Source organism: Neodiprion virginianus, chromosome 2 (genome assembly GCF_021901495.1).
Source record: "Neodiprion virginianus isolate iyNeoVirg1 chromosome 2, iyNeoVirg1.1, whole genome shotgun sequence".
Lineage (NCBI taxonomy): Eukaryota > Metazoa > Arthropoda > Insecta > Hymenoptera > Diprionidae > Neodiprion > Neodiprion virginianus.
The window spans coordinates 25868822-25893417 of NC_060878.1; the positions used below are offsets into that span (position 1 = coordinate 25868822).

Genomic DNA, 24596 nt, shown 5'->3' on the forward strand with positions numbered 1-24596 from the left:
TGACAAGTCTTTGAATCATTAAATGAATGGATTTGACATTGTATAAGATGATAAAGTAGTCATTATTTTTGTAAATTATATATTCTCAATTTGGGCTACTTAAACGAGTGAGCTTGTTAAATGTGAATAATTTGAGAATTATTCGTTGGAGGATTGTTACATTGTGTGAAAAGCAATTAGTTACTTGCGACGAATAATCGGATGAACTTTGACACACTTGAATACGTGTCGTCTTATTGAAAAGCAGATCAGAGGTTCCGGAAGTATCCGCTTTTGCCGTTCACTCGAGCATCTGGTAAGCGGGTATCAAACAAAGTTCAATAATATAATAAAAGCGGGTAAGGGTGGATTGATTTGATAATATTTGAGAATCGATTATAAAATGATCTCCTTAGTCGAGCAGAAGTTCGAGGCGCATTTCTGTAACTGCTTCTCTGATTTTATGACGCACGTATAATAAAAAAAGCGACGGAGATATCAAGGGTGGAGGTCCAGAGAAGATATAAAGGTGACAATGAGAGAATTTCAAGAATTGAGAACGATGAAGCCGGCTCCGCGAACGGACGAGGAATCCTAAGCTTGCAGCTAAAAACAGTATATCAGGCTTAGAATTCAAGGCGCCGAATTTTTCAACGATGAAAATTAAACTTTCCGTTGATAATAATAATTCTGAAAATAATAATGATTTGGCGTCAGCAAAAATTCCCTCCCTTGAAGGTTTCGTCTCGTCGGAGAAAACACGCAGTAGTCATACTCGCAGCTGGCAGTTAGGTACCTGTATATACATATAGGTCATTCGATATGAAATAAGCCACGTCCAGAATACAAAATCCTTGATTTTGATTACCTTTCAAGATATCGCTACACTATATCAGAATGACTTCCTAGATTTCTTTAAAAATTTTTGAGCACTCTATCCAGAAATTCATAGTCAAATTTTGGTGGTCAAGAAAATTTGAAAAGTTTTGGTTGATAATATGTTGAAATTGGAATGATGTATGAACAGAAACAAGATTGTTGATAAAATCGTCTTGAGATTTTAGATGAAAAATATTTTAAAATTTTACGGAACACTTTTCATTGATAAAAATTAATCTGGAGGACAAAAAACAAAATTTGATCAATCGCGTGATCTTTTGGAATTGTGAAAACTGTTTTTCGTATTTCACACATTTTTTTTAAATATTGAAATATTTTTTGTGAAAAAGTTGGTTTGAAAACGAATCCATTGACTACCTCGATTTTGTTAATACACCATTCACAAAAACTGTAAAAACAGAAAGAGGTAAGGTACTCTCACATGGTGTAACAAAACCCGGAAATGGAAACAAAAATGAAAGTATCGAGGTCTGGAGGAATGCCCCATATAATATATACTACATGTGGACAAATTGAATTAATCTACAGGCGATGAGGGGCGCTGTGAGTGACTTTCGCGTTCCGATTCATCGTTAATCTTCATACCATAAAATGGAATGAAACAGCGTGGAAGAGGGAAAAGTGAGATGTACTTCACGCGGGATGAATAAATGAGTCGAAACTCGGTGTTGCCTAGGTTAGAATTTTCATGTGTATTCTCCTTCAATCAGATTTTCGAATCTGAAACGTATTCAGAAAGGTGTTTGCTAGTCGAGCGGGGCAAGAAACAATTTTGAAATGAAATGCGGAGCTAAACATCGTTAGTGATAAGCTGAATAGCTGATGGGGCACCGCATCGCGCGTTCCCTCTTTGCGTACGCGTAATCTGTTTATACCTTCAGTGCCTGTATTCGCGTACCTACATTTTAGTCTGAAAGCAGCAGGGTTGTAGCTGAAAAGTCGGATGAGCCAGTATATGAGATTTGAGACGTGTATTCGTTGGAGAGAAGACCGCAAAACAAACTATATTGAAGCGTCGTTGGTACTTCAATATTGATATCTTCGTGAATAAGGAGCTCATCCACCTAGTCATCGACTCTGCAAGCAGTCGTTCCAAATTATAGTTGAAATATGGCGAATTGTACAGAATTTTTTAACAGTGCGAGCTTGTACAGAGGTGAGTTTTATATTTTATCAAGATCATCCGTATTGCTACTGCGTGGAAAGAAATCTGTAAATTACCAGGGGGTGTAGTAATTTTTTCCCTGCCTCGCGAGACTTATTAAAAACTCGGCTAATTATAACGGCAACTAACGAGCAATAAATAACGCAAAGTCGGTACAGACGAACTAAGGTTGAGTAAAAGAGCCTAGTTCATACCGTACCGGGAAAATGAACATCCCTTTAATGGAATTAGTTATTGAGTAATAAAAACAATTACCGTTCTATTTTCGACACGCACCCCGTGCAATTAAAAGACACCCCCGAGAAACCGACGCGTTGTATTGTGGGGGATATATCCACTGTGGGCGTGCCGCAGAATTTTGAGCGTGATGATATATATATATACGTATGTACGTATATATATGACGTCGACCCGGAAGTCACGTACCGTGTTCTACAAGGGAAGCAAAAGAGAGGAAAAAGCGGGATATTCCTGTACAGGCGGGCGAGGTATGCATGCCAGATACACGTTTACAGCATCAGCCAACAGCCGAAAGTCGCGAGATCCTCGAAGTGGCTGACTAATGAGGGAAGCAGATTTCGCTAATCGCGACCCTTCTTCATAATTTTATTTCCCCCACGGTGAAAAAGAATCTCGAAACGCGTTGAGCCGGCTTCGGGCTGTTGCTGAATAATTAAGGCTCAAAGGGAGTCAGAGCGAGGTTCATTCTCTTTTCGATCTCTGACGAGTCAGAACGTAATTCAAGGAACCACGTTTTTAATTTCGCTTATTTAATGTGCCTGGAAGTGATTATTTATTTCTCGTTTTGTACGCGCGCCAGTCTGTACAACAAAATTGTTGTTCACATTTGCTTCAGTGTCCGCATGTGCCACGCGTACGAATCGTTCGTTGCACTAACTGAGCACGCGGGTCGTAAATTTTTTTATTTCGGGTAATTGCATTTCACTCACCGTCATTCTACCGCGTTTCTCGGCGAACCAATATCCGTTTCACCGAAGTTACACCAATGCTGCAATTATTATTCGAGATAAAGAGAGAATTTTACCGAGCTATCGAAACCGGTCATATTATTCTTGGAGCTGTCTCATTTCGAAACCTGAATTATGCAGACTGAGGTCGGGAGAAAGCATCTATTCCTTTTCGCGGGATGAGATATCGTGCTTATATATCATTCAAGTAAAGCGAACTAATGAAAATAGATCTAGCCGTACTCGGCGATCCAAACTCGGTTGCCATAATTGCATTTTTATCTCAGTATGTCTTCAATTGTCTCCAAGGAACAGCTAACGCCATCAGTCATTAGGTAACGTCGAAAGCGATGAGTTTTTAGAATCTCTTGGCACTCGTGAAATCGAAGTTCACCCATCGTTCTTCAAATATTTATTCTACGGTCATGCGATTCTCTTGCGGTCATGGCAGATAAATTGAATGAAAGTTAAAGTGAAAGAGAAAACGTCAGTCTCAACTAGAGCCTGATAAAAACTACCATCAGAAGTCTCCGAAGATTGATTGACACCGTCAAATTTGACGTTGCAGCGTACATTTGTATTGAGTAAGAATTCGATTGAACAACGCATATTGTTGAGTCTGAACATTCGGCTCTTCAGTCACATCAATGGAAAAGCTGTTGGATGGAATCTAATACATCAGCTAGAAGTTACTGTAATGAAAAATTAGTATTCTCTGATCTAAGTTTAACCACAATATCAAAGGAAGCATGAACTGTTTCATCAACCTCTTACCCTTAATCCAGTAAGACTCTTTACTTGTCGACGTCACATTGATAAGTGAACGAGAGTATGACTGGTTGCGTCAAACGAGTGAAGAATACTTGACTTGGTAAGTATACCGAGTACGAATTCTTTTGTAATCGCCTTGAAGTCACTTGAGGTATTTCGAATTTTTTTCAATTTACACGGAGTTGCTCCAACTCTCGAGGATGGGTGAACGTAAATTTCATGAAATTGTTCACAGACCGTACGGATTAGCCAACAAATACAAATGCTAATACAATTATTTTTGTTGTAATTGAAAGTCTTACAAACAAGGCCACAGCCAGTCACAGGACCATAATAAATCTACTACAGTGCTACTGCGATACTCATTAACACATGTTTTTTGCTGACACGAATGACACTCTTGAGTCTGCTGGATCCAGCTGCTTGTTTCTGCTAAAACTCCAGCTGGAATTACTTTTTTTTCGTCATGAAGCACTCATTACGCGTAACTATACGACAAGCATACTCAAGCATAAATAGGTGAACTTTAACAACGAGTGAATTAATTACACACCTATAACAGCTAACCCTTAGAATGTTTGCAAAATTATCGAAATTTCATTCGGCTGGTGATGTTTTCATAAGATTAAAAAAATGGTACAAGACTTCGATTTGATTTCAAGTCACAAGAACGCGATGGTGCAAAGTTCCTTCTGCTGTTAAAGAGACGTGTTGCGCCAATATCGTGACTGATCCCGACAATTTCGATATCCTGTATCCTGCTTTTTTCTTTCCTTTTTTGCGCAGGAAACGATTGAAATGGAGGCCATCTTGCAGGCAGGAGTAGGCAAGCGAGGGATAAATTGAAAGACAAAGATGCGCCCATTGGATGGATAGAAAGTTGAATCCGGCCAGCCGGCCAGCAGCCCCTGGGGTCTTCGCGATAGATTAACCGCCGAGGAGAACCGAGTTTGACCTGATTGTAGAACCAGCTCGCGTAGAGGAATCTTATCCACTAATTCCTTACCAAGTCCAACTTCACTTTTCTATCTACGAAGGCCTCGATCAATTTCTTACCGACAAATCGCTCCTCTTTAACTCGGGCTATTATGTCTTCCAATCACCGTGTTCCTAGACTTTTATTCAGGTTTTCACAGGCATTTTTTCACTTTTGAGTGCAAAAAATCTTCCGCGAGATCAACATTTCACTTAATTTGAACAAAGTTCGGTATTGTTGCGTTTGCATTCCGATATAGAGTGAAATCATTCGCATTTTATTGACGGTATGATCGGAGGTTGCGTCAAGGACAGCTGGCGGCGACTTTGGTACGGTACACCACATGATTTTGTCAGTAAAATTGATTTTTGATAAACTTTTACGATCTTTTGAATCGCATAAAAATTTTAGTAGGTAGTAACGCCAGCGGATCAGACAGTATTTGAAACTGTACTGTGAAACTGTGTTACAAGGTGAGTGCACGGCCGAGATCCTTGGGTTGCAATATGATCAACGGGTGACCGATGATCTCATTTGAAAGAGTCATGAAGAAGAAGTTATAGCAGAAGAAAGAATAGACGGAAATGAAATAGAAGAAGCAGAAAAATAAGAAGAAGAAGAATAAGAAGATAAGAAGATAAATAAGAGGATGTAGAGGAAGCAGAAGCAGAAGAAGGGTTAGAAGTAGAAGAGGAAGCAGCAGAAGAAGAAGTAGAAGAAGAAGAAGAAGAAGCAGGCATCATTGGGAATGAGCGACGGACGTGTATCTCCAGTGACGTTCAATTTGTCGTCGACATATCCATCCCCTCTTTACTAGCTCGATCCAACCCTCCTCTCCCTCTTCAAAGAAGTGGCACGGGGGTTGGTCTCACGGGTACTAACGACACCTTCTGAATCTCAAGCAAACTACATTATATAGCCTTTGCCTCGATCTCAGCCTTAGAGTCCTCTTCTTCCCGGAGACGGCCACGTCGCTTCTTATTTCTACCGTGAGCCAGGAGATGCTACGTGAGATCGGTGATAACGGAACGAATCTGTCGAAAATAAGCCGTATTGTAAATGCATCACCATCCTTGGCTGACCCGGCTCAAGTGGTAACCGGTTTACACCGGTTTCCCGGTTCGACGGAATTAAGTGACAAAGGTCCCCGGAAATAGAATGAACGTTCGGTAGATTGCCGAACCAGGTGACCCGGGTGAAAATTGATATTTGGAACCCTACCAAGAGGATTATTCAAGACTTGGCAGATGGTCAAGAGAACAAGCTTACGGCTAATTTGATGATTGCGTAAAAGCTTCGCCGTCACAGGTTCTTGGTTCAATATTGTAACGAACAACAAAAACGTTGGGCTTTTGAATCGAGGACAGGATTTGAAAGATATACTCCAGAGATTCCGTGGAATAATTTGTCAGAGTGATCCTCACGTTGTTCCACTATCATTTATCCTAATAAGTATAATCCTTGGTAGTACATGGTAGGACATGCAATATTCTTGAAAACCATTCTTGGATGGTGCATTCTGCCCACTTCACTTGTTCTAACACACAGAATATGCAGATACGGTAGCGGTTCACGATCAGTTTGTTACGGTAATAGTCTACCAAAAATGTTACGAATGGTCTCATTTCTACCCCAAACGGTATGTTAATCATGCCCGCTGCAAGAAGGAATTATCCAAAGTAGCGGTAAAAGCCAAACATGTTAAAGAATGTCGACGTCTCCCCAATTTTCTAATTGTCCGCAAAACGTGAGCAGTCGCAGAATGGTCTGCAACCGTTAACACAGACGATCCTTCCGTCTTGACGAAATGCATTACTCGCCGGCTAATTTGACTCAGTGTTTCATCGCGACTCCGAGTTGCTGTCGCGGTGCATGCTACACGGTGAATGGAAAGTCGGGACAAATAGTAGTCTAAAACTGGAACCATAGAAGAAGAGTAACCTACTGTAAAGAAAGCCAAAGTGCGGAGAGACTGACAATGAGGTGCAGAGTTGGTTGATGAGGGGGAACAAAGCCTTTACTTTATCCAAAGTTGGAAACATATCAACCGTAACTCAACCCGGCCGTGAGCCACAGTGTCAGCTTACCAGAGATTATAAAAAGAGATAACGCGGAGGAGGACTGGTCTCGGGACTCGTGTCAACCTCCGGCAAGGACGAGGACCGTGACAACGAGTTGGCCGGAAATGTTTTTGCATAATTGATTAAAGAGCGTCACCGTATGCCATTCGCCATGTGGATGCGAGACCGTACGCGCTCGTTGGTCTCTCCGACGTCGACGAAACGGGTGTACGGTTCGTGTAATTAGGGGACAGCAGCTATCTGGCCACCCACCTCTGCCCCATCATTTCGGTCGGCCAAAGACCGCAAGGCAGGCATTCCCGACAAGCTGTGAAATCTGAGACGGGCTATTTTGCATCGCATGATTTCAACCGGTGCATGTGTATACGGGACACCCGCACCCCGTATTAAATGGCACAGAAAATTATGTCAATGTTGTGTCTACCCGCGGTAAAAGGATTTCACGGACTGCAAAATTGGGTCGACTTCTCACAAGGGTACGTGGTTGCCTGGTCCCTACTTGGTTTGTTGAGCTCGACTCTTACGGGAACCAACCAACCGATTCTCAAAGCAGAAAGTGGCCTGTGTTTCTTTGCACATGTGGAAAAGACCTTCCCTTAGTATCAACGGATCCAATCAATTTACGTGAACTACGTCAGCGTTTGGTTTTAATTAGTTACGTATCTGTCGTTTATTTCCATAAATAATACTTTGTATCGACATATAGATAGAGGAACCTTGCCGTAGACTGGAATTTAAATCATGTCAATGTGTCCTTGTAAGGGAAAATACGAATGCGTTCACACACATGTAAGAGAGAAGGAGAGGCTTGGCTGAGCAACGATTATGGTCAGCTAGTCAGTTGGGTTTAAAGTCTGTAGCTATCATGCTTGGCCAAGCAAAGTATAAAATTTCTGCATTACCATTTTTCTTATATTCATAATTATAATAATTTCGATGTAAAAGAATTCTTTTGTATATACCCGGGTATATTCAACATTTGGAAGTTTCTCTACCAGTTCATATGTATGTGTTGTGAGGATGAATGAAGGTAATTAGTTAGATGATAGCGAAATGTGGGTTTTTAAACGAGCCTTCACTGAATAAAGTTGATTTCAAGTAAATAAATACAGGTCTGAGAGAAATCTGGATTATGTTTAATTTCTTACGTGCATTATTTTAGTAAATTCATAAATTTATTTATTGTATATTATTTAAATTCGATTACAATTTTTTGTCGCATTTATTGTTAGCTCCAAAGGAAACAGAACTACGTAGTGTCGTATCGCGAATACGATAGGTATCCACTTACACGGTTCATTAAAGTGATCTGATACCGTTAGATGGTGGTGTCAATTGGTCCTGTAAAAAAAATTAGACTTAGTTTCGTTCAATGAAATCTCACGTTGATCCTAAAACCAAATTTATATTGATATCTAGCGGCACAAGATTATTTGCTGTGACAAGAATATTCTATAAAATATATTTCACGGTGGTACATTTATAGTCCTTTAGAATATGACACAAGGATGTTCAGTCAAACGATTAGCTTTGTTTGTATGGCATTCTGTTGCATAGAGTCTGACGAATGATCGTGGCTCAAGTGTTCAAATGATACAAGTGTTTAGATGATAATCGATAAGATAGAGAAATGCATTATGAAGACATTGAACGTTGTCGTTATCTTCGTTGCTGTTGCTGCTGTTGTTGTTGTTATATAACGATATTAAAATTGCTCGAGTAATGTAGTAGAACGATATCATTCTATTGTATTTCACCCACCTTTAACTTCACTGCGAGAAAATCGCCAAAACTACGATCTTTCCAATCAGAATAATTATAATATTTGGTAGTATATTCGAATGATGTGGAGGTATTATCCAATTGCGCGTTGAAATTTTAAGAAGGTATATTCAAAAGATTTTGGGTGCAATTAGTTTTCCTTGTCCCGTTTCATTTTCCACACAACGGATATTGAGTAAAATCGATTGTTCAAGGGGTGAGAACTATCGAGTGCGGTGCTAGGCTGACATAATGTTTGATACGGATGATGGATCGTAATAAAGTGACTGTGGAAACCGGGAATCGCGTGAGCCAGTGAAAATCAATTGCCTTGGGAAAGGTCAATACGATCATCAAACTCCGTAAAGAAATGGCGCGTGGATTTTTCAGCAATGCTCAGCACGTCATCTCGGCAGGCAGATTTCGTGCAACTTCTATGAATATGTTAAGAGGGTCACATCGCCCCGTTGGGATAACGACTTTTTTGCTAAGGCCATTGCTGTAGCGAGGAAGGAGAAAGGGCTAATGACGGCTAAGCGAGAGAGTCATAAAAACGCAATCAGCCTCGATCTGCCGGGCACAATAAAACATCGGGACTAAATAATGTCTAATGTGTATAGAGGGAGATAAGATCTGTAGTGGGAAAGTTGTGCGTCGCTGTTGGCAGACCTGCCTCCGTCCGATAACAAATACTCCACTTCCGGAGGACTGAAGATATAGAGTCGTACTACTTTGCATGGATAAATAGGCTCGCTTCGTTTCAACCAAGATACTATCGCGCTCTCTCGCTGCCCTCTTACGTCGCGTCACTTCGCCTCGTTCTCTTTCACTCTTCCAGGTGATCGAGTTGCCTGCGCTGAAAAATATAAGGAGCAAGCGTTAAGTAGAGGCTACGTAAGCCTCCCCAAAGTGGCAACGGTTATCGACACGAACCATTAATCAAGAAAATAATCTCTTCGGAGTGATTACGGTGAACGGTTCTCAAATACATGTATTTGTTGCAATAGTTGTTACGACTATTCGTTACTTTTTCAACTACAAAAAGAACTCGCTTCAATTACCCGACACCCAGAGCTTGATGTTAATATTCAAGAAACTGAATCATTCTCACGTGATCGTAACTCAGTTAGATAACCACTTTCAATCGAATTGTGTTTTGTTACATTCACCACTGTATGAATTTTCCGTTCAGAAAAAAAAACAAGAAAAAAAAAAAAAAACTGCCAAATCAATAGCTTTGATTACAGATCTTGCCAACGGACTTTAATTCCGGAAAGTATGTTTCTCGCGTGTTTATCGGTTAAAAAGTACGAAAATCCAACGAGAAATTGAAAGTTAAAATGATAAAAAAAAAAAAAAAAACGTAATAAAGAAAATATCCATCGAAGACGAAATAGGGACAAGCTTTCATCCGAAGGATTCTCTCTCGCCTCTTCCGCATCTCTCAGTCCCCCATCAACATCGAGATATTCAATCTAACGGACTAATTTTACCGAGAAATGCAAAGAAGTACTGTATCAAAGAAACGCTTTTATCATCTGCATCGCGTTACGAATGATTCGGAATCTGCTCTCTCCGTCGTTCCGCCATTCTACTGTTTTTTTTTTTTATTTCATTTTTCAATCAAACTCAGCAGTCGCCTACAACCCTTGACACGTCTTTGTCTTCCAGTATACCACGTCTTCCGGAAAAGCTCGAACCCAAGACAAGGACTACGGATTATGGGTATTATATTTATAAAAAAGATAAATGTTACCAACTATCGAAAATTACTGCTTCTGTTAATTGGCCTGCAGGAAATCTCGTCAAATAATGCTTGAATGAGCTAGGCATGGATTCAGCGGATCTATTTCATTCCGGCGCCGGTTATTAGCCGAGAATTATAGCCAATACGGTTCAGCGTGCTGGATCAGAAAAGAGATAAGCTTGCTGAATAGAAAAGTGTGGCTACGTCCCTTGTGCCAGCAATGTGGAGTTGAAAATCAATGATTTAATCTCACCGGTCGAACCGTACGATGAAAAATTAATTGACCCGAGGATTACCAGACCATTTCAAAAGTTCGCGATACGCGCAATTGGAATCGAATCATTTTGCAAATCAAAATTTTGGCAAATGTTTTTCATGTTTCCACATGGTTCGATTCAATTGTCGGTACGATTTGTAAAAACGATGGCTTGACTTTAACGATTATTCCCGACGGAATTGTTGAACCTAAAAGTGATTTATGCGAGATTTTGTAAGGGCATAAATAACAACAGCCTTAGTTTGACCTCGTGTACTTCGAATTCACGAGCTCCTGTAATCAGTGGTACAGGTAGTACGACCTTCACCCTCAGCGAAGAAAGAGAAAACAGCGTAAACAGCACGAAACCCCGACGTATAAAACAAACCGGACTCCTCATTCAATATTACATAATATTTCTTTGTTTCTGAAATTGAACAATTTCGAAACAGCAGAGTGTATGCGTACCCTCATAATTTCCCCAATGGCTTACCTCGGGAGTGGGAAATTTCAACAACGCAAAATATCTGCGGTCTTCACTTTATCGTAACCGCAACGCCCCGCTGAAAGTCATCAATACCTCTGCCAGGCAAAGGGGCGCTTACCTGTCAGCCGTACGTGTACCGCGACTTCCCCAACTCCATTTTTCCGTTTTCAAATTGAGCTGTTTCACGAGGGTGCGCAGGTAGGATGTACATTTTACATGGAGAGATTGTTGCCCGGAGGTAAAATCTTTCCTCGACGCAGTTTCATTAAAGCTTACTCCATTGGTCTTTTCGGATATAACGAGCTGACGTTAGAGATCCGTAAGACATCGACACTCGGATTTTGTTGCATGAAAAGTTAGACTCGTAGATGCTGTTCTGATAAATGGAGTGAACGAGACGAAAAGGGTTCTATCGAATGTAATAGCTGTAATATTACGTATTGCGAAATTTCACCATATTTCCAACGAAATTATATGAGAACTGGATACACAAGGATAAGACTACGTCTACATTCTCTTTTGTAAGACGTGTACATACTCTGCGTCTCACAAGCAGCAGTTTATTACCCTTCGACTCCGTAGGATTACGAGTGAGATGGTTCAAAGGTACTAGACTGCCTCATTATTTTCCAGCGAACTATCAAATGCTACTTTAATTGAACTGCTCTGTTGAAATATGACCTATATCGCCGAGAATCTTTCATTTTAATACATGTAACTCTTGTACAACGTAATTGCAATAATGACGTGATATCGAATATAGTGCTTGATTCGCTTTACTAAAAATTGTTTAATAACGGACTGCATTGCGTTATAGATTCGTTACCATTTATACCCTGAATAAATGAAATACCGTAGATAAATTATACTTACCGAAACGAACGATATAAGTGATTTTCTCCGATCTAAGCATATGTTGACTTGAATATTTCACGAAAAAAATCTGTTGGCTGTTTTCAACAGTTCGTTGTTCCTCACGCTCCGTAATAGCACAACGATAATTGTCGTTGTTTGGATCAAAGGCGAAGCGCGAAATTTTGCATGATTGTCATCACCGACGAAAACTCGAATGTATATTCCGCTAGATTCTCGTTGTAATTTGCTTCGCGAGCACGTCCCACTAGCTTCTGTTTTACTCTAGTGTCACAACTCGATTACTGTGTGCAAATAGAATCGATAATTTTCGTTAGCCTGACAAAGCAGTATTAGGCGTTGCTACGATTGTGTCCAAAAGATAAAACCATTGTATTCCGGTGAATTTTGTTCAGTAAATTTTTTGGCGTAATTCCGCTTCATATTCTTTGCAGAATTCAGTCGATTGAGTATTTAGGTACTGGGGATGAAAATCGCAGAAATATTGAAAATAATTTTCCGATACACTCGGTATTACTTTTATTATTATCGTCTCAACTCGCGATTTCATCGCCGGAATTATCGATATCATTTTTGTTTCCATTTTTAAATAGTTTTAGGTATAGTCCTCTGTACGACATTCTGATGCGAATTACGACTTGTAGTGTTGTTGTAAGTTTTCAAATCTCTAGCATCGTAAACTTCGAGTTTTTTTGAAGGGAAATGAAAAACAAAATACCTGCTTACATCTACTTTGATGTCTAGGGTTGAATAATTATACTCGATTTGATTGAAGCTTGCTATTCAGATCAAGTGAAAGGTCAAGTTGAAAGAAGAAATTGGATTCATTGATGCTTTTTTAGTAGTACACTGCATATACCACATGGTGTAACAAACAATCTTAATTTCGTTAAACTCAAATCAGATTACTGCTTTCTGACGCGATAAACGACCATCCCTCAACCCTTTCTAAATTTCAGTACACTGGGTGATAACACCTGAGCTCATTCTTTGCAAATTTGCGATTTTTGTATTTTCAGAATCTTCTGTTTGATGATATATCGGAATTGGTCATTGGATTTACTGTCAATTGAATCTCTTGATAATTATTTTGTAAATCTACAGCAAATTAATAGTTGCCGAAAATTGATTCGAAAGGGAAGAGTGTGTTAATATTTTATATGATTTGTTTGCGCAAATGATAACGTTTCAACTTGTGGGGTTCAAATATCTAAAATCTTACCTAATAGATGAAAAGCTGTACAAAATTTTTTAAAAATATTCTTTGAACATTTTGACTGAAAACAGGAGAGCGTATGTTTCGAAAAATCTTACACAGAGTTCAGATTCTTTCAAGATAAAACGACGAGACGAATCTCACAAAAATATCAAGATTCTCAGGAAAAAAAGTAGCGAAACCTAAGTAATGAATTAATTAATGTTTCTTACTGTATCATGAAATCAAAATCGAATCGCAATTCTTATCACCGTAAAATCATATCAAAAGTCACCATAAAAACATGCCGGTTCCTCTTAAAATTTTCGTCAAATTTCTCACACTTTTTCTCCGAATGTATGCCAAACTTTGCGAAGCAATAAAAGATAGAAGTCGCATTTACTCGACGCGGACAATACAGGATATTTTTCTGCTGCGGTCACCTTGAATAACTACGATAAGACATCGACAAATAATAATGATTTATTCTTTGGCAAACGAAACTTAGACGCAGGTATACAGTGTGAAAAGTCATTGGAGATAATTTGCCGGCCGCAATTTGTGCACTGTGAGTTTAACTCGCCATACATACCCGAGTGCCGCAGGTATTCGAGTAAATAGGATATAACTCAAGTGCATACTAAGTGCATGAAATTGACGAAGACGCAGGCGCGCAGGTGGATTTCGCAGGCGCCGCGGCGTCAGGCGTCGCAGTCGGCAGTAGCCGCTCCTGTCGACAACCTGCAGCGTTGCGCGGAGGACGAATCGAGCTTGAAAGCTTGAAAAGTCGCGTGCGCGTGCCGGAGTGTTCAAACGTCGCGAATATCCGTATTAAAAGTGATATCGATCCTTTGTAAAGCCGAAAATAATTCTGTCAGAATCGATACGATAGAAGAAAATAGATAAATAAAAATCGCGTGAATTAAGCGCGTGGCGGGAATTTGGTTTCAGGTGAATTTCGGACTTTCGAATTCGTTTGGTGGTACACAAAGTAAAACACGAAACCTAAAAGAATAAAATTAATCTGCAATAATTCGGGGTCGAAGTTGGGGGTGACAAGTTTTTAAATCGCCGGAACGAACGATGGGATTATAAACGAAATACTGTACGATAAATGATTTCAAAAACGAGGAAATTATGCGGTCTCAATTTCTACTACGGCAAAGAAATTTTGATCCCACATTGGTATGATCGTTGGTATTTAACCGTTGTTCGTAATTAGTCCACGAGCATTTTCAGTAGATAATTAAGAAAAATTTCTGCAGCGATCGACGGCTAATTTGAGGTATTATGTGCGATAGGACTGTAATTTTCCAATTATTTGTGACCAGCAGCTAACCTTCGTTTGAAGTATGTATTTTCAATGCGATGATCAGAGGTCAGTGAATAGATAACGATATAATAGAGGGTCAACGACGGCGGAATTTTGTTTTTTATGCTTCACTCATTCGACTTACAGTGTTTGCAATGTGTACCTGTTGTAAGTGTGGATCGACGTCGTCAATTATTGAAAATGAGTCTTGACCAGTAACGAGACTGCACGGAATTGTGGAAATCTTTGTACGCGGAGAGATTAGATTACTTTTCATTTGAGTTCCGGCGGTTGAAAGAGAAACTCTCCGAATTCGAGGTGCAAAGCTTTGACTCAAAGCCACGTGGTTCCGAGATCCGTGCAAGCCTTCCGTTCAAGACGAGGCGGGTGGCTTTGTAACGCCGAGTGATATCGGACTTATTTCATTCTTACTATTTTATTTTTGCTATTTACGAATCGCGCTGTTTGCTTTAGATTAAGGCTAAGAAGATCCCGAGTGCTTCTTCAAGAAATACTCAGACCAAATGTCGGTTTCGGTACGTGAAATCCGGCTCGCACTTCCACGTCTGGGTTTGAATGGAATGTAAATTTGCATCGTCTCTAAATCTTTGAGTCAGCCCTTAAACCATGTTTACATTACGCGTTCATCAAACAATTTGTTTCTCAAAGTAATTCGCAACTGCAGTGTAACGTTGTACGTTTATAGCGAAGCAGCCTTGTTCATAAGTTCGAATTATACACCGCGATTATAATTGAATGTTTTTCTTATCGTATTACAAAAGGATTTTTTGAATTTTTTTTTTTTTTTGTTTCTTCTCTTTTCATTTATTTATTAATTTTTTTGCACTTCTGTAGATGCAGACTTCCCGAGGCGAAATAGGAATCATATTACTTGTAAAAAAGCCACGAAGCTTTCAACTGCATTTCACCGGCGAAGTCATTAGTCGCAATATTTTTAAAATGGACTCGCAATACGGATTCGTTACGGAGAAGAATATATTCCCGGAATTTAAACGATTTCTAATACGGTCGTTCTTTTCGAACCGTAAAATATTTTAAAAGATCAATTCCGCTCTATTTGGGGAGTAGAATTTTTTTTATTTTCAATTTCCTTTCGTTCCTTCCTCCATTCGGTTCACGTTGACGGCAAATGTGGTTACGGTAACGGCTACGACTTATTTGCGTCAAATATCGATCATCGCGGATTTAAAGTTTGGTGAAATTGATTAAAACTTTTTTCCCTGTAGTCGGAATCGCTGTGGGAAAATTGGAAGGTTAACAAATTGAAAAACATTCCACAACGTATTTGCACGAACAACTTGATGATTAGATTAATTGAATCCCACGAATTCCCAGCAGGGGATGAGCAGAAAGTAATTTTCAAAAAGTAAACAAAAACCACCAACACACACATGCGGTGGTAATAAAATACCTTTCATTCACCACATTCGGAATTTCCCACAGTCGTGAGTTTGCTTGTTTTTTCAAAAAATTCAAAACACCCACATGATTCACGACAAATTCGCGTCCATGGTTGGTTGGAATCCGCACTCCATTTTTCATATTTTCCACATCTGTTACTACTATCATGTTCCATTGTTTTCCTTCCTCGTCCATTCGTGGCAAATGTGATTTCCGAGAACGCAACGGCGAGTGGAATACTCCGCGATCTTGATCCAGGTAGACCGTCAAAGCTTTTGATAGCCTTCACTGTGCTTTGTACATATACCGATTACCGCAACAAACATAACGCGACGCAGCCCGGAATGCTTTCTTGGTCAAAAAATCAGGCATTCGGTATGCGGTATTTTATTACGACTGCGACGTATTAGTTTAACATGAGAATTATAACGATGTTTGATGGATGTATAACTTGCTTTCCACCCGCCTATCGCATTATCCGACGAATGTACCAGGCACAGGGATTGGATTATGCGTTAATGAAACAGCACAAAAAAGTGTTATCATTGTAACAGTAAAGCGGAATAAACATAATTGTCTATGATAATGATAATGACAATTACGAGAATAACAGTACCAGCAATAAAAACGATGATATGAATTTGTATACAGGGTCTTAAGTACCACCTCGAGTCATGAAATTTAATCAGGGTTTAAAGGCCGGTGTATAAAGCTCTGTACGGAGGAGTGATTCCATTTTATTAAAGTGTGTGTGTACCGGTGAAGGTATCGAATGTTATCGATGCATTTTTAGAAATAATCAGTTTTCCGTTAAACGAAACGTGCACAAACAAACTGCAGTGCGTGCTTCGGATTCTGTAATCTTGTGGAATGAGTTGAAAATCGCTCAGCCCTCGCAGAAACTAGAGTGACTAACGTGGTTATTAAAGAGACAGCAACTAAAGCTCGTAGAAAAAGCTAAAAAGTCACAAGAGTGTCATCTCAAAAATGGATTTCACCTTCGTTCTCTTCATCATTCTGCTCAGACATCAAGGTAAGCTTTTTACGGAAATATACACTGTGCGTACAAGTGTGCTGAGGTACGCATACGTTAATCGAGGTGTGGATGAGGCAGGCATATGAATTCAGCTTCCATGCCACGCCGGAACTATGAAATTTCATGGGCAAACATCCCTATCCGGCTCGCTGGAGGTCCTTTGACACGAACAAAAAACTGGCAAACAAAAACCTCTCAGCTGCCTGCTCGAAACAGCCAGTTGTGTGTGCATATCGTTACCATTTCAAATAAAACCTGCACGGATTCTTGAACCCTGTTACGGTTCGGATGAAAAATGAACTGACGCATACATGCCCGCAGAAATTAGGGATTGCACCTCGGAAGGTTATTTTTGTGTTTCAGCACACAATTTTGATATCAACACAACATATTCGCATAAAACGTCGAAACACTTTTATATCATATAACAACGTAACGTATATCAACATAGATTTAGCTTCTATAATTCAACAATTCAATTATATTCTATAAGGTATTGAAGAGGTGAACTATAAAAAGTAGTCACTGATATTTGAAAAGAAAAAAAAAATCTGTAGAAAACATTTGTCTTGGCAGATAATTACATTCTGGAGATTTTTTTTCTTTCTAAATGGCAATTACAGCCTTTTTTAACTCCCATCTTCAATTCCACGTCATATTCTTAAAACGGACACACTGACAATGAGTCTGGGATTTTCTACCCGACTCCGAGGTGAAATACATTTCCCTATAAGCCATGTCAGTCCGTACCGCGCTGTCCGGCAGCTGCAGCCAGCACACATCTGACAGTACAATCTGCTCACTCAGGAGTTTCCAATTAAACAAGAGATACCTTTTTCGACAATGAATCAAGATCCAAAAATTTCATACACGCGTGATTCACGATTCAGACTTTTCCCGTTTTACAACTCTCACGATCAGTTGGTCGTCAGATGTGGATGGTGACTAGACTGGGCAGCGTGGTTGCGAAAGGGCAGCGTATTGTTTAATCACAAAAATATAACTCACATATTTCCCAATTTTTTACGACGAACAAATTCACCAACCCCCTACTACTTTCCAGAAGCAATTTCCGTGACCAATCCAACCAATTAAAATCACCTAGATGTGACACCGTTTCACCCGTTCACTTTCCCAAAACACTTTCTAACTCTTGCTTCACTAAACTAACGTAAGACAGTTTGCATCAATGTTTCAAATCGACAACAATTGTTAAACTACTACAACTATTTTCGACCACCTTAGTACCTTCTGTGGTCGTTCATTGATGTCAGTGAGAACATGGCCACAAATGATGTAATCTGTTGAATCAGCTTTGATCACTCTTAGAATTGCTATTAAAATAGTTGATTATCGAAGTAATATCATCTACAGAGTAAGCTTTTGTAATAAATTCAATAATTGGATAGATTTGTAGCACTAGAAACAAGTAAAACATCATAAAAGGTGGCCAAAAATGGTGCAGTGGCCACAAATGGTGTTTCTACGCTATCTAATAATCAAATACCAAATGAAAATTCTGTTTGAAACCTGAATCAAAATTTGGCAGATAATCTGTTCAGCAAACAACATCTCATGTACATATAATGAACCGAAACTGTAACCAACCGTTGATACGTGCAATTTGTAATCCTGTGATCAAATCTCCCAAATTCAATATCTAAATATATAATTGTATTTCAGCAAATTCCATCAACCAACTAATTACAAGAAAACATCACCCTACTCCGTTTAAATTGTATTGCGAGACAAAGGACCTACAATTTGAATCGTGCTGTGATAAAATATGAGGGAAACTAGCAATCAGAAACAGGCAAACCAGTAATTATTACGAAAGATAAAATTAACATCATCTTTCGCAACCTGCTTTAACAGTTTGGGAAATTTTACCATTTGCACCGTGAATGTAGTATTATTCGTATATCGCAAAGAGGGAATATGGGATAGAGTGGATATTTGGCGGATATATCTGCTGCTAACGCTATCTCTCAGTTGCAAAGGCACGACTTTTCCTTACATTCGATAACATGGTAGGTATCGGAGTATATTTGTATGATGGAGTTGCCGGCGCAGTCAATTGTGTTACACGACATATATGCGAAAAAGGGGGATCTCATGCATTCTCAGACCCGATGAGTGGCTCTAAAATTTATACGTAAAGAAAAATTCATTTTGGCCTTATAGAAGTATCCACTTTGTACTATATACAGAGCGAACAAAAAAAAAAAAAAAAAAAACGGACCAATGTGAAACGTGAACAAAATCTGAAGGCTTCAACGGATTTTTATTTTTTTTTATCTCAAAACGAGAAGATCAAACCTTTCGTACTGCGTCCGGAAAGCCGAAAAATCTTCATTCCTTACTGAAATACACACCCTTGAAAAACGGGTTTTCAAATACGAGTAGTCGCTTGGAGGATGAATGGAATGAATATTGAAACAAGTTTTTGAAAATCAGTAGACGCATTCAGATTCTAGTCACGTGTTAAATTAGACACGTTTTTTCTCAGCCCATCCTGTCTATTTTTTTTTAGCCATTTCCTGCAGCAGCTAACAAGTACGACTCGCCAATGTTTGTCAATCTTAGCATACTTATAAAGCCGTAAGAAACGTTCAAAAAGTGCTTTTCAATTTTGAGAGTGAAAATCGCTCATTCTTCATTTCGCGTTGCGAATTGCCGCGTAACTCGAAAACAAGGCATTTCAGAAAAACTATTTCACACAAAAGTTGTAAGGATTTAAATAACGAATCAACTTGTGGTATTCGATTGACTTTGGTCAAAGGTGTCAATGTCAAGTAAAGTTCAACCTCGAATTCCCAAAGATAAATTTTCGTTTTGATTATGGTTTCAGTCCCATCATCATTTTGAATTTTGTAAATGTTATCCGAACGTAAGTCAAACTTCGATTTCTTCAGCTTGATATTTTTACATATGATCAGCAATTTTGTTCCCAAAACGATAAATTTTTGCGAAAAACCTGAAGAGAGTCTTTTTGATCCCATCATCCATAAACTGAGATGATTGAAAGTCTTATGCGGTACAAGGTCAGGAAGATATATCTCAGCGTATCTAATAGTTTTTCAGTTGGCAAAACTTGTAAATCACTTGACCACAATACTGCTTTTTCGATATTTAAGCGTGAAAAAAAATCATATTACTTGAATCGTAAAAAGATCTACTTCATCTTAGGTGTATATGAGGCATTACACACCAAATCGACCCATGTATTTGTATCCATCGGAATTTAACATTTTTTTAACTGTGGTGTAGAGTATACAAAAAACATCTTTCACCGGGTTTTGATTCTTACTGCTCCCATTAAACATCACGATAATGTCTCTACAATGTCACAGCCTGCGCTTTTAGAATGTCTGCGGTGTAAATATTGAATTCGAACTAACGACGCTGGATGATGCAATTGGATATCCAACCAGACCATTGTCTCGCTAACAATGCTCGGTGGTTCGTCTCTAAGTCCATGTGTTCGAAAATAATTACTCCACGCTAATCATCCATTAAGAACACGTTGAGAGTTTTCTCCCGTAAATACCGATCCTCTTTTATAATTCGACATCAGCAGCGTATTCCTGGGAAATTGCAGGATTCTACTGCACTGTCGAAACATTAACCACTGCGACTGGAAGTTTTATGTACTCCATGCACCGGATTAAGGCAATATCGTGAACTCGATCAGTGTTTGAACGTTTTACAGTAAACTTTCGCGAACTTGGGGTTGTTTACTGGGATATCAGTCTGTTGGAAAAGTTCATCCGTTGACATGTTCACTCTACGGTTTGAGCGGATGCCGAGGCTCCACACGAATGGGAAGTATTTGAAAATGCTTTCACCGGATGCCATCCGTTGGATGATTTCCCCCAGCACCGAAGCGTTACTTGTTGTCGTCGTGAGGTGAGGCAGTTACTTCGAGTCAAGTGTTTCCCTCGGGGTAACAAGTCACCGGGAATAAAAAAAAAAGGAGACAGGATGGTGAGAGAAAAAGAGAGAGAGAGAGAGGGTGCGGAAGTTCCAAGGCAAATCGTATTACGGTAATTGACCATCATCGTCCGTTGAGCTTAGATATCGATCGATCTAAGCCGGAGAATGAATACGTATAAAGCGCCCCTATTCATGCATGGATGTGTACAATATGGGCGACGTGGAGTCGATGGAATAAAACGAATATTTGAAAAAGGGGGGTGATGGTAGGTAACCGATAGGACCACGGTAACAGCTTGAATGCTTTGGTATTCCCGAAGCATATCGACTCACGGGTAAGTGCATTGAGCCCCATACACATATCGATATCAATATCGATATTGATATTGCGATGGAAAGTAATATGGAATTTTAAGACGGGAAAAACTTTGCCGATGAGTTTATCATAAATAAATAAAAGATGAACCTTCGCCATATAATAATAGAGATCAGGAGTGCAATGGTTCACCTCTCAAAATTGAATGATACACCTAGCGTCACCCTTATGGGATGACCGAGTCATCTCCCATTTTTATACATCCGTGAAATTTCGATTGCCTGTAAGACTAGACTTCCGCCTCGACAAGTTGCCTCCAAAGCTCATCGCCTATGAAATCAACTCCGCAGCTCGCATGACATAATTTACTATCGCGTCTCCATGTTCGGACTGACTTGCGTGCGAGTCTTGCCTCGTTGGCTGCTTTATCTGCACTCTTGATTATAAATTGCTTTATTTTCTCAAGGTAGTTATAAAATTAGCCTCACCATACACGCGTGCAACGAACCGACTAACAATAAGGCACACATCTTATCGGTCGGCACGGATTCGGAACAACATACTTGGGGTGATGCATTTTTTTTTTTTTTCTTGTGAAATATTGAAACCGTTCATGCGGAAAATGTGATCTCATGTTCAATAGCGACGAAATTTTATTATTGTTGATCCTCTTTGGTGCGAGATTTCAAAAAATTCGACGTAACCTTGAAACGCTACGCAGCTTTTCAAGGTCTGCTACGGCTCAAGTAAGTCTGTTCTATAATTTGGACTGTGGTTGTTTTCGTAAGGTTTAAAGTTGAAAAGTAGTTCGAAAACAACAGTCTTGACGATAGACCGAAGAGGTCTTGTGAATCTCAAGACAAGTGACAATTGGCTGCGGCTTGTCTTAGGTAAACTCAACAGTGGCATTCCTGGATTGACTAAGAGCAAAAGCATGAACGAAGCTTATTTTCGGCGAAGTAACCAGTTAGAACAACATTGATTCAGTACTACACTTGTGTTTCTCCTTTACCGTTATTCTTGAAACTATTTTTTCTATAAAAACGAAACGTTTTTGAATAAATACAGTTTTTATTCGAATAGCGCTTTATCAAGGTCTGTAGCTCCGCAACTACCAATGAATGACAGAAAAAGTGTTCCTAAATTTTTTCTTCCATTTGCAATGATTTATATTTATAAATGTTGAGGAATGGAAAAATAAAATGCTAAACTCAGGCAGCATGAAGATTGAAAGTTTCCCGAAAAGAAATTTAGTCAGGGTTCAATTCAGGCCCTGGATAATTAACCACGGTTTAGGTTTAGTGCATAGGGAATTCACTTTATCAGTCTGACAGCGCTACAGCGCCTCAGCAGGACTGCGATTTTTGGGTGACTTAGTTTGTCAAAATGATTTAGTCAAGCGAATTCATTGATTCATCTAAAGCATTTCTTGTCGCGATCGAGTGAATTAGTGATTCGAGAGAAACTTTTGATGTGTTTCCGAAATAGAGTCAACTAAATATCATTGCATTTAAAGTTTATATATTGTTCCTTCAAGTCGTATGTTCGTTGATAGAAACAATTAGATACTTCGAGTAACATAAAAACATAAATCTAGCCAACAAAAAATTTACATCTATTGAATGTCAGAATTTGTTGATCTAACCGGAGCTTGTTCGGCGTAACTGGTTGAATCAGTTACATCAATTTATTTACAAGGTAAAAGAAACACATGCTTTGAAACAAGTAGAGAATATAATATTCGTCGTAAATATCAGTATACTAGTACTAGAAACGGCCACTAGGTGATGACCTCTCTCACTACGGAAATAGTATTAGAGATAGTTATAAAACCGGGTAGTCGGCTAGAAAGTTAGATACGAATAACATTAAGTAAGATTGTCATCAGACCTATTACAAACGAAGAGAGCGTAATACCAAGTTTCGAGTCATTGTAATTCATATTGACGTCAAATAAACAAAAACTATTGATACCTGTTCAATTTATACTCCTACGTATACAATAATAATTTTTCGGGTTATACCCATTAAACATAGAATAAATCCCATAGACAGAATTATGAATGATATATGCGCTTGAATAACTCTAGTGCAAAAGATTTTTGCAACCACAAATTTCATTACTTGCTTCAACCATTGAACTCTTGACGCAACAAAACCTAAATGAAAACAAGCTTCATTTGTTTTGATACAGCAATTTGATATTTTCCAGACAAAACAGTCGAGGTCCGTTCAATCAAATTGTTTTGACATTTCAATCATACATTTTATTGATACGAAATTCACATTACCGCAAGGCATTCACGCCCTGTTATCTAGAATGATTTGATAATTTGCACGATTGTTCAAGTTGTCGCAAGTATTTCGTCCGAAAAAAGTATTTTGTTTGCAGTAAGTAAATACTATTCGCGTCGCATTGGACTATAGCATTTAGTCGAATCAAACGAATATCACTTAATTCAAATAATCCTCTCCCTCCGCGCAGTACTCCCAAAAAAATACCATTTAGTGCCTCTTTTTCAGATGCGGCCATATTTTTTGAAGCGATGGTTCAAAAGCTAAAACTTCCATCTGAAAGTGTTAAAATCCTGAACGTCACGATTTTCCAACCGTCGTAACTTTAGCAGAATCAATCCATATCACTGGTTCTGCCTGATCAACGTTGAGTGTAGCTGGAGTCGAGTTATGGATGAACCAATTCGTCCGTGGAGTGTTTCCTGGCCGATTGATCTTCTTCGCCGCGCTCTAGTGCCTATAACATGGGAATGATTCGGAGCCAGCTCACGATTGCACAAAGTCAAACTTTGGAATCACGGGCGTATGCCTTACTAACACAAACGCAACTAGGTTACTCTGGAGAGCAACAGGTTGCAAGCTCTGCGGCAGCTTCTCTCGCCGTAGCGTAAACAGAATTTTTATATTTTCATTTTGGTTGACGGGGAAATTTCATTGGTGTGCATACGCCTTGAGCAAAAATTAAAGGTGCGAGCTACGAATGCATACGCTCCTCTACACCGGAAACAGTTGCTTCTTGTGGCGGTGGAAAATCGTTGCTTGCTGCCTCGGGCATCTTGGCTGGACTCGAAATCACAGGGATGGGAGAGAGCCGATAACGGAATTACGCTAATCTCAATTGGGTTCACTTTATCGAGTAATTAGTCATTCGGTAAAAACCTCCTTCCGACCCGCACCTCAACTCTTCCTTGTTAAAGCCGCGTCTTTATCGCGCAGCTACCCTCGTTTCTTCCGCAAGTTATTTGATAAGTTTATGAAATTACACCGCAAAGTTAGACACCCTCGCCGATGATTCAAACGTCTACTGAAATTAAAGGTTTCTTTTTAACCCTTGCACCGAATGTTCGACGATTCGTCGAGATTCTTACAGCCGGAGAAAAACTTATTGGCATTATTTTTC

General features: G+C 39.3%; 1 protein-coding gene across 18 annotated transcripts in view; it reads left to right on the plus strand.

Annotated features, from left to right (window-relative positions):
* Positions 1 to 13884: 13884 nt before the first annotated feature.
* Positions 13885 to 24596, plus strand: part of LOC124299068 (uncharacterized) — a 101620-nt gene continuing 90908 nt past the window's right edge. For 2 of the 18 annotated variants that reach the window (XR_006906937.1, XM_046751959.1), the window contains exons 1-3: positions 14563 to 15054; positions 15719 to 15858; positions 16388 to 16926. Coding sequence is in view for 17 of the 18 variants with exons in the window: in XM_046751959.1 (XP_046607915.1) it covers positions 16881 to 16926 (46 nt within the window). In the remaining variant the exon portion in view is untranslated. The other 16 variants (XM_046751974.1, XM_046751971.1, XM_046751962.1 and 13 more) reach the window with 16 other exon arrangements.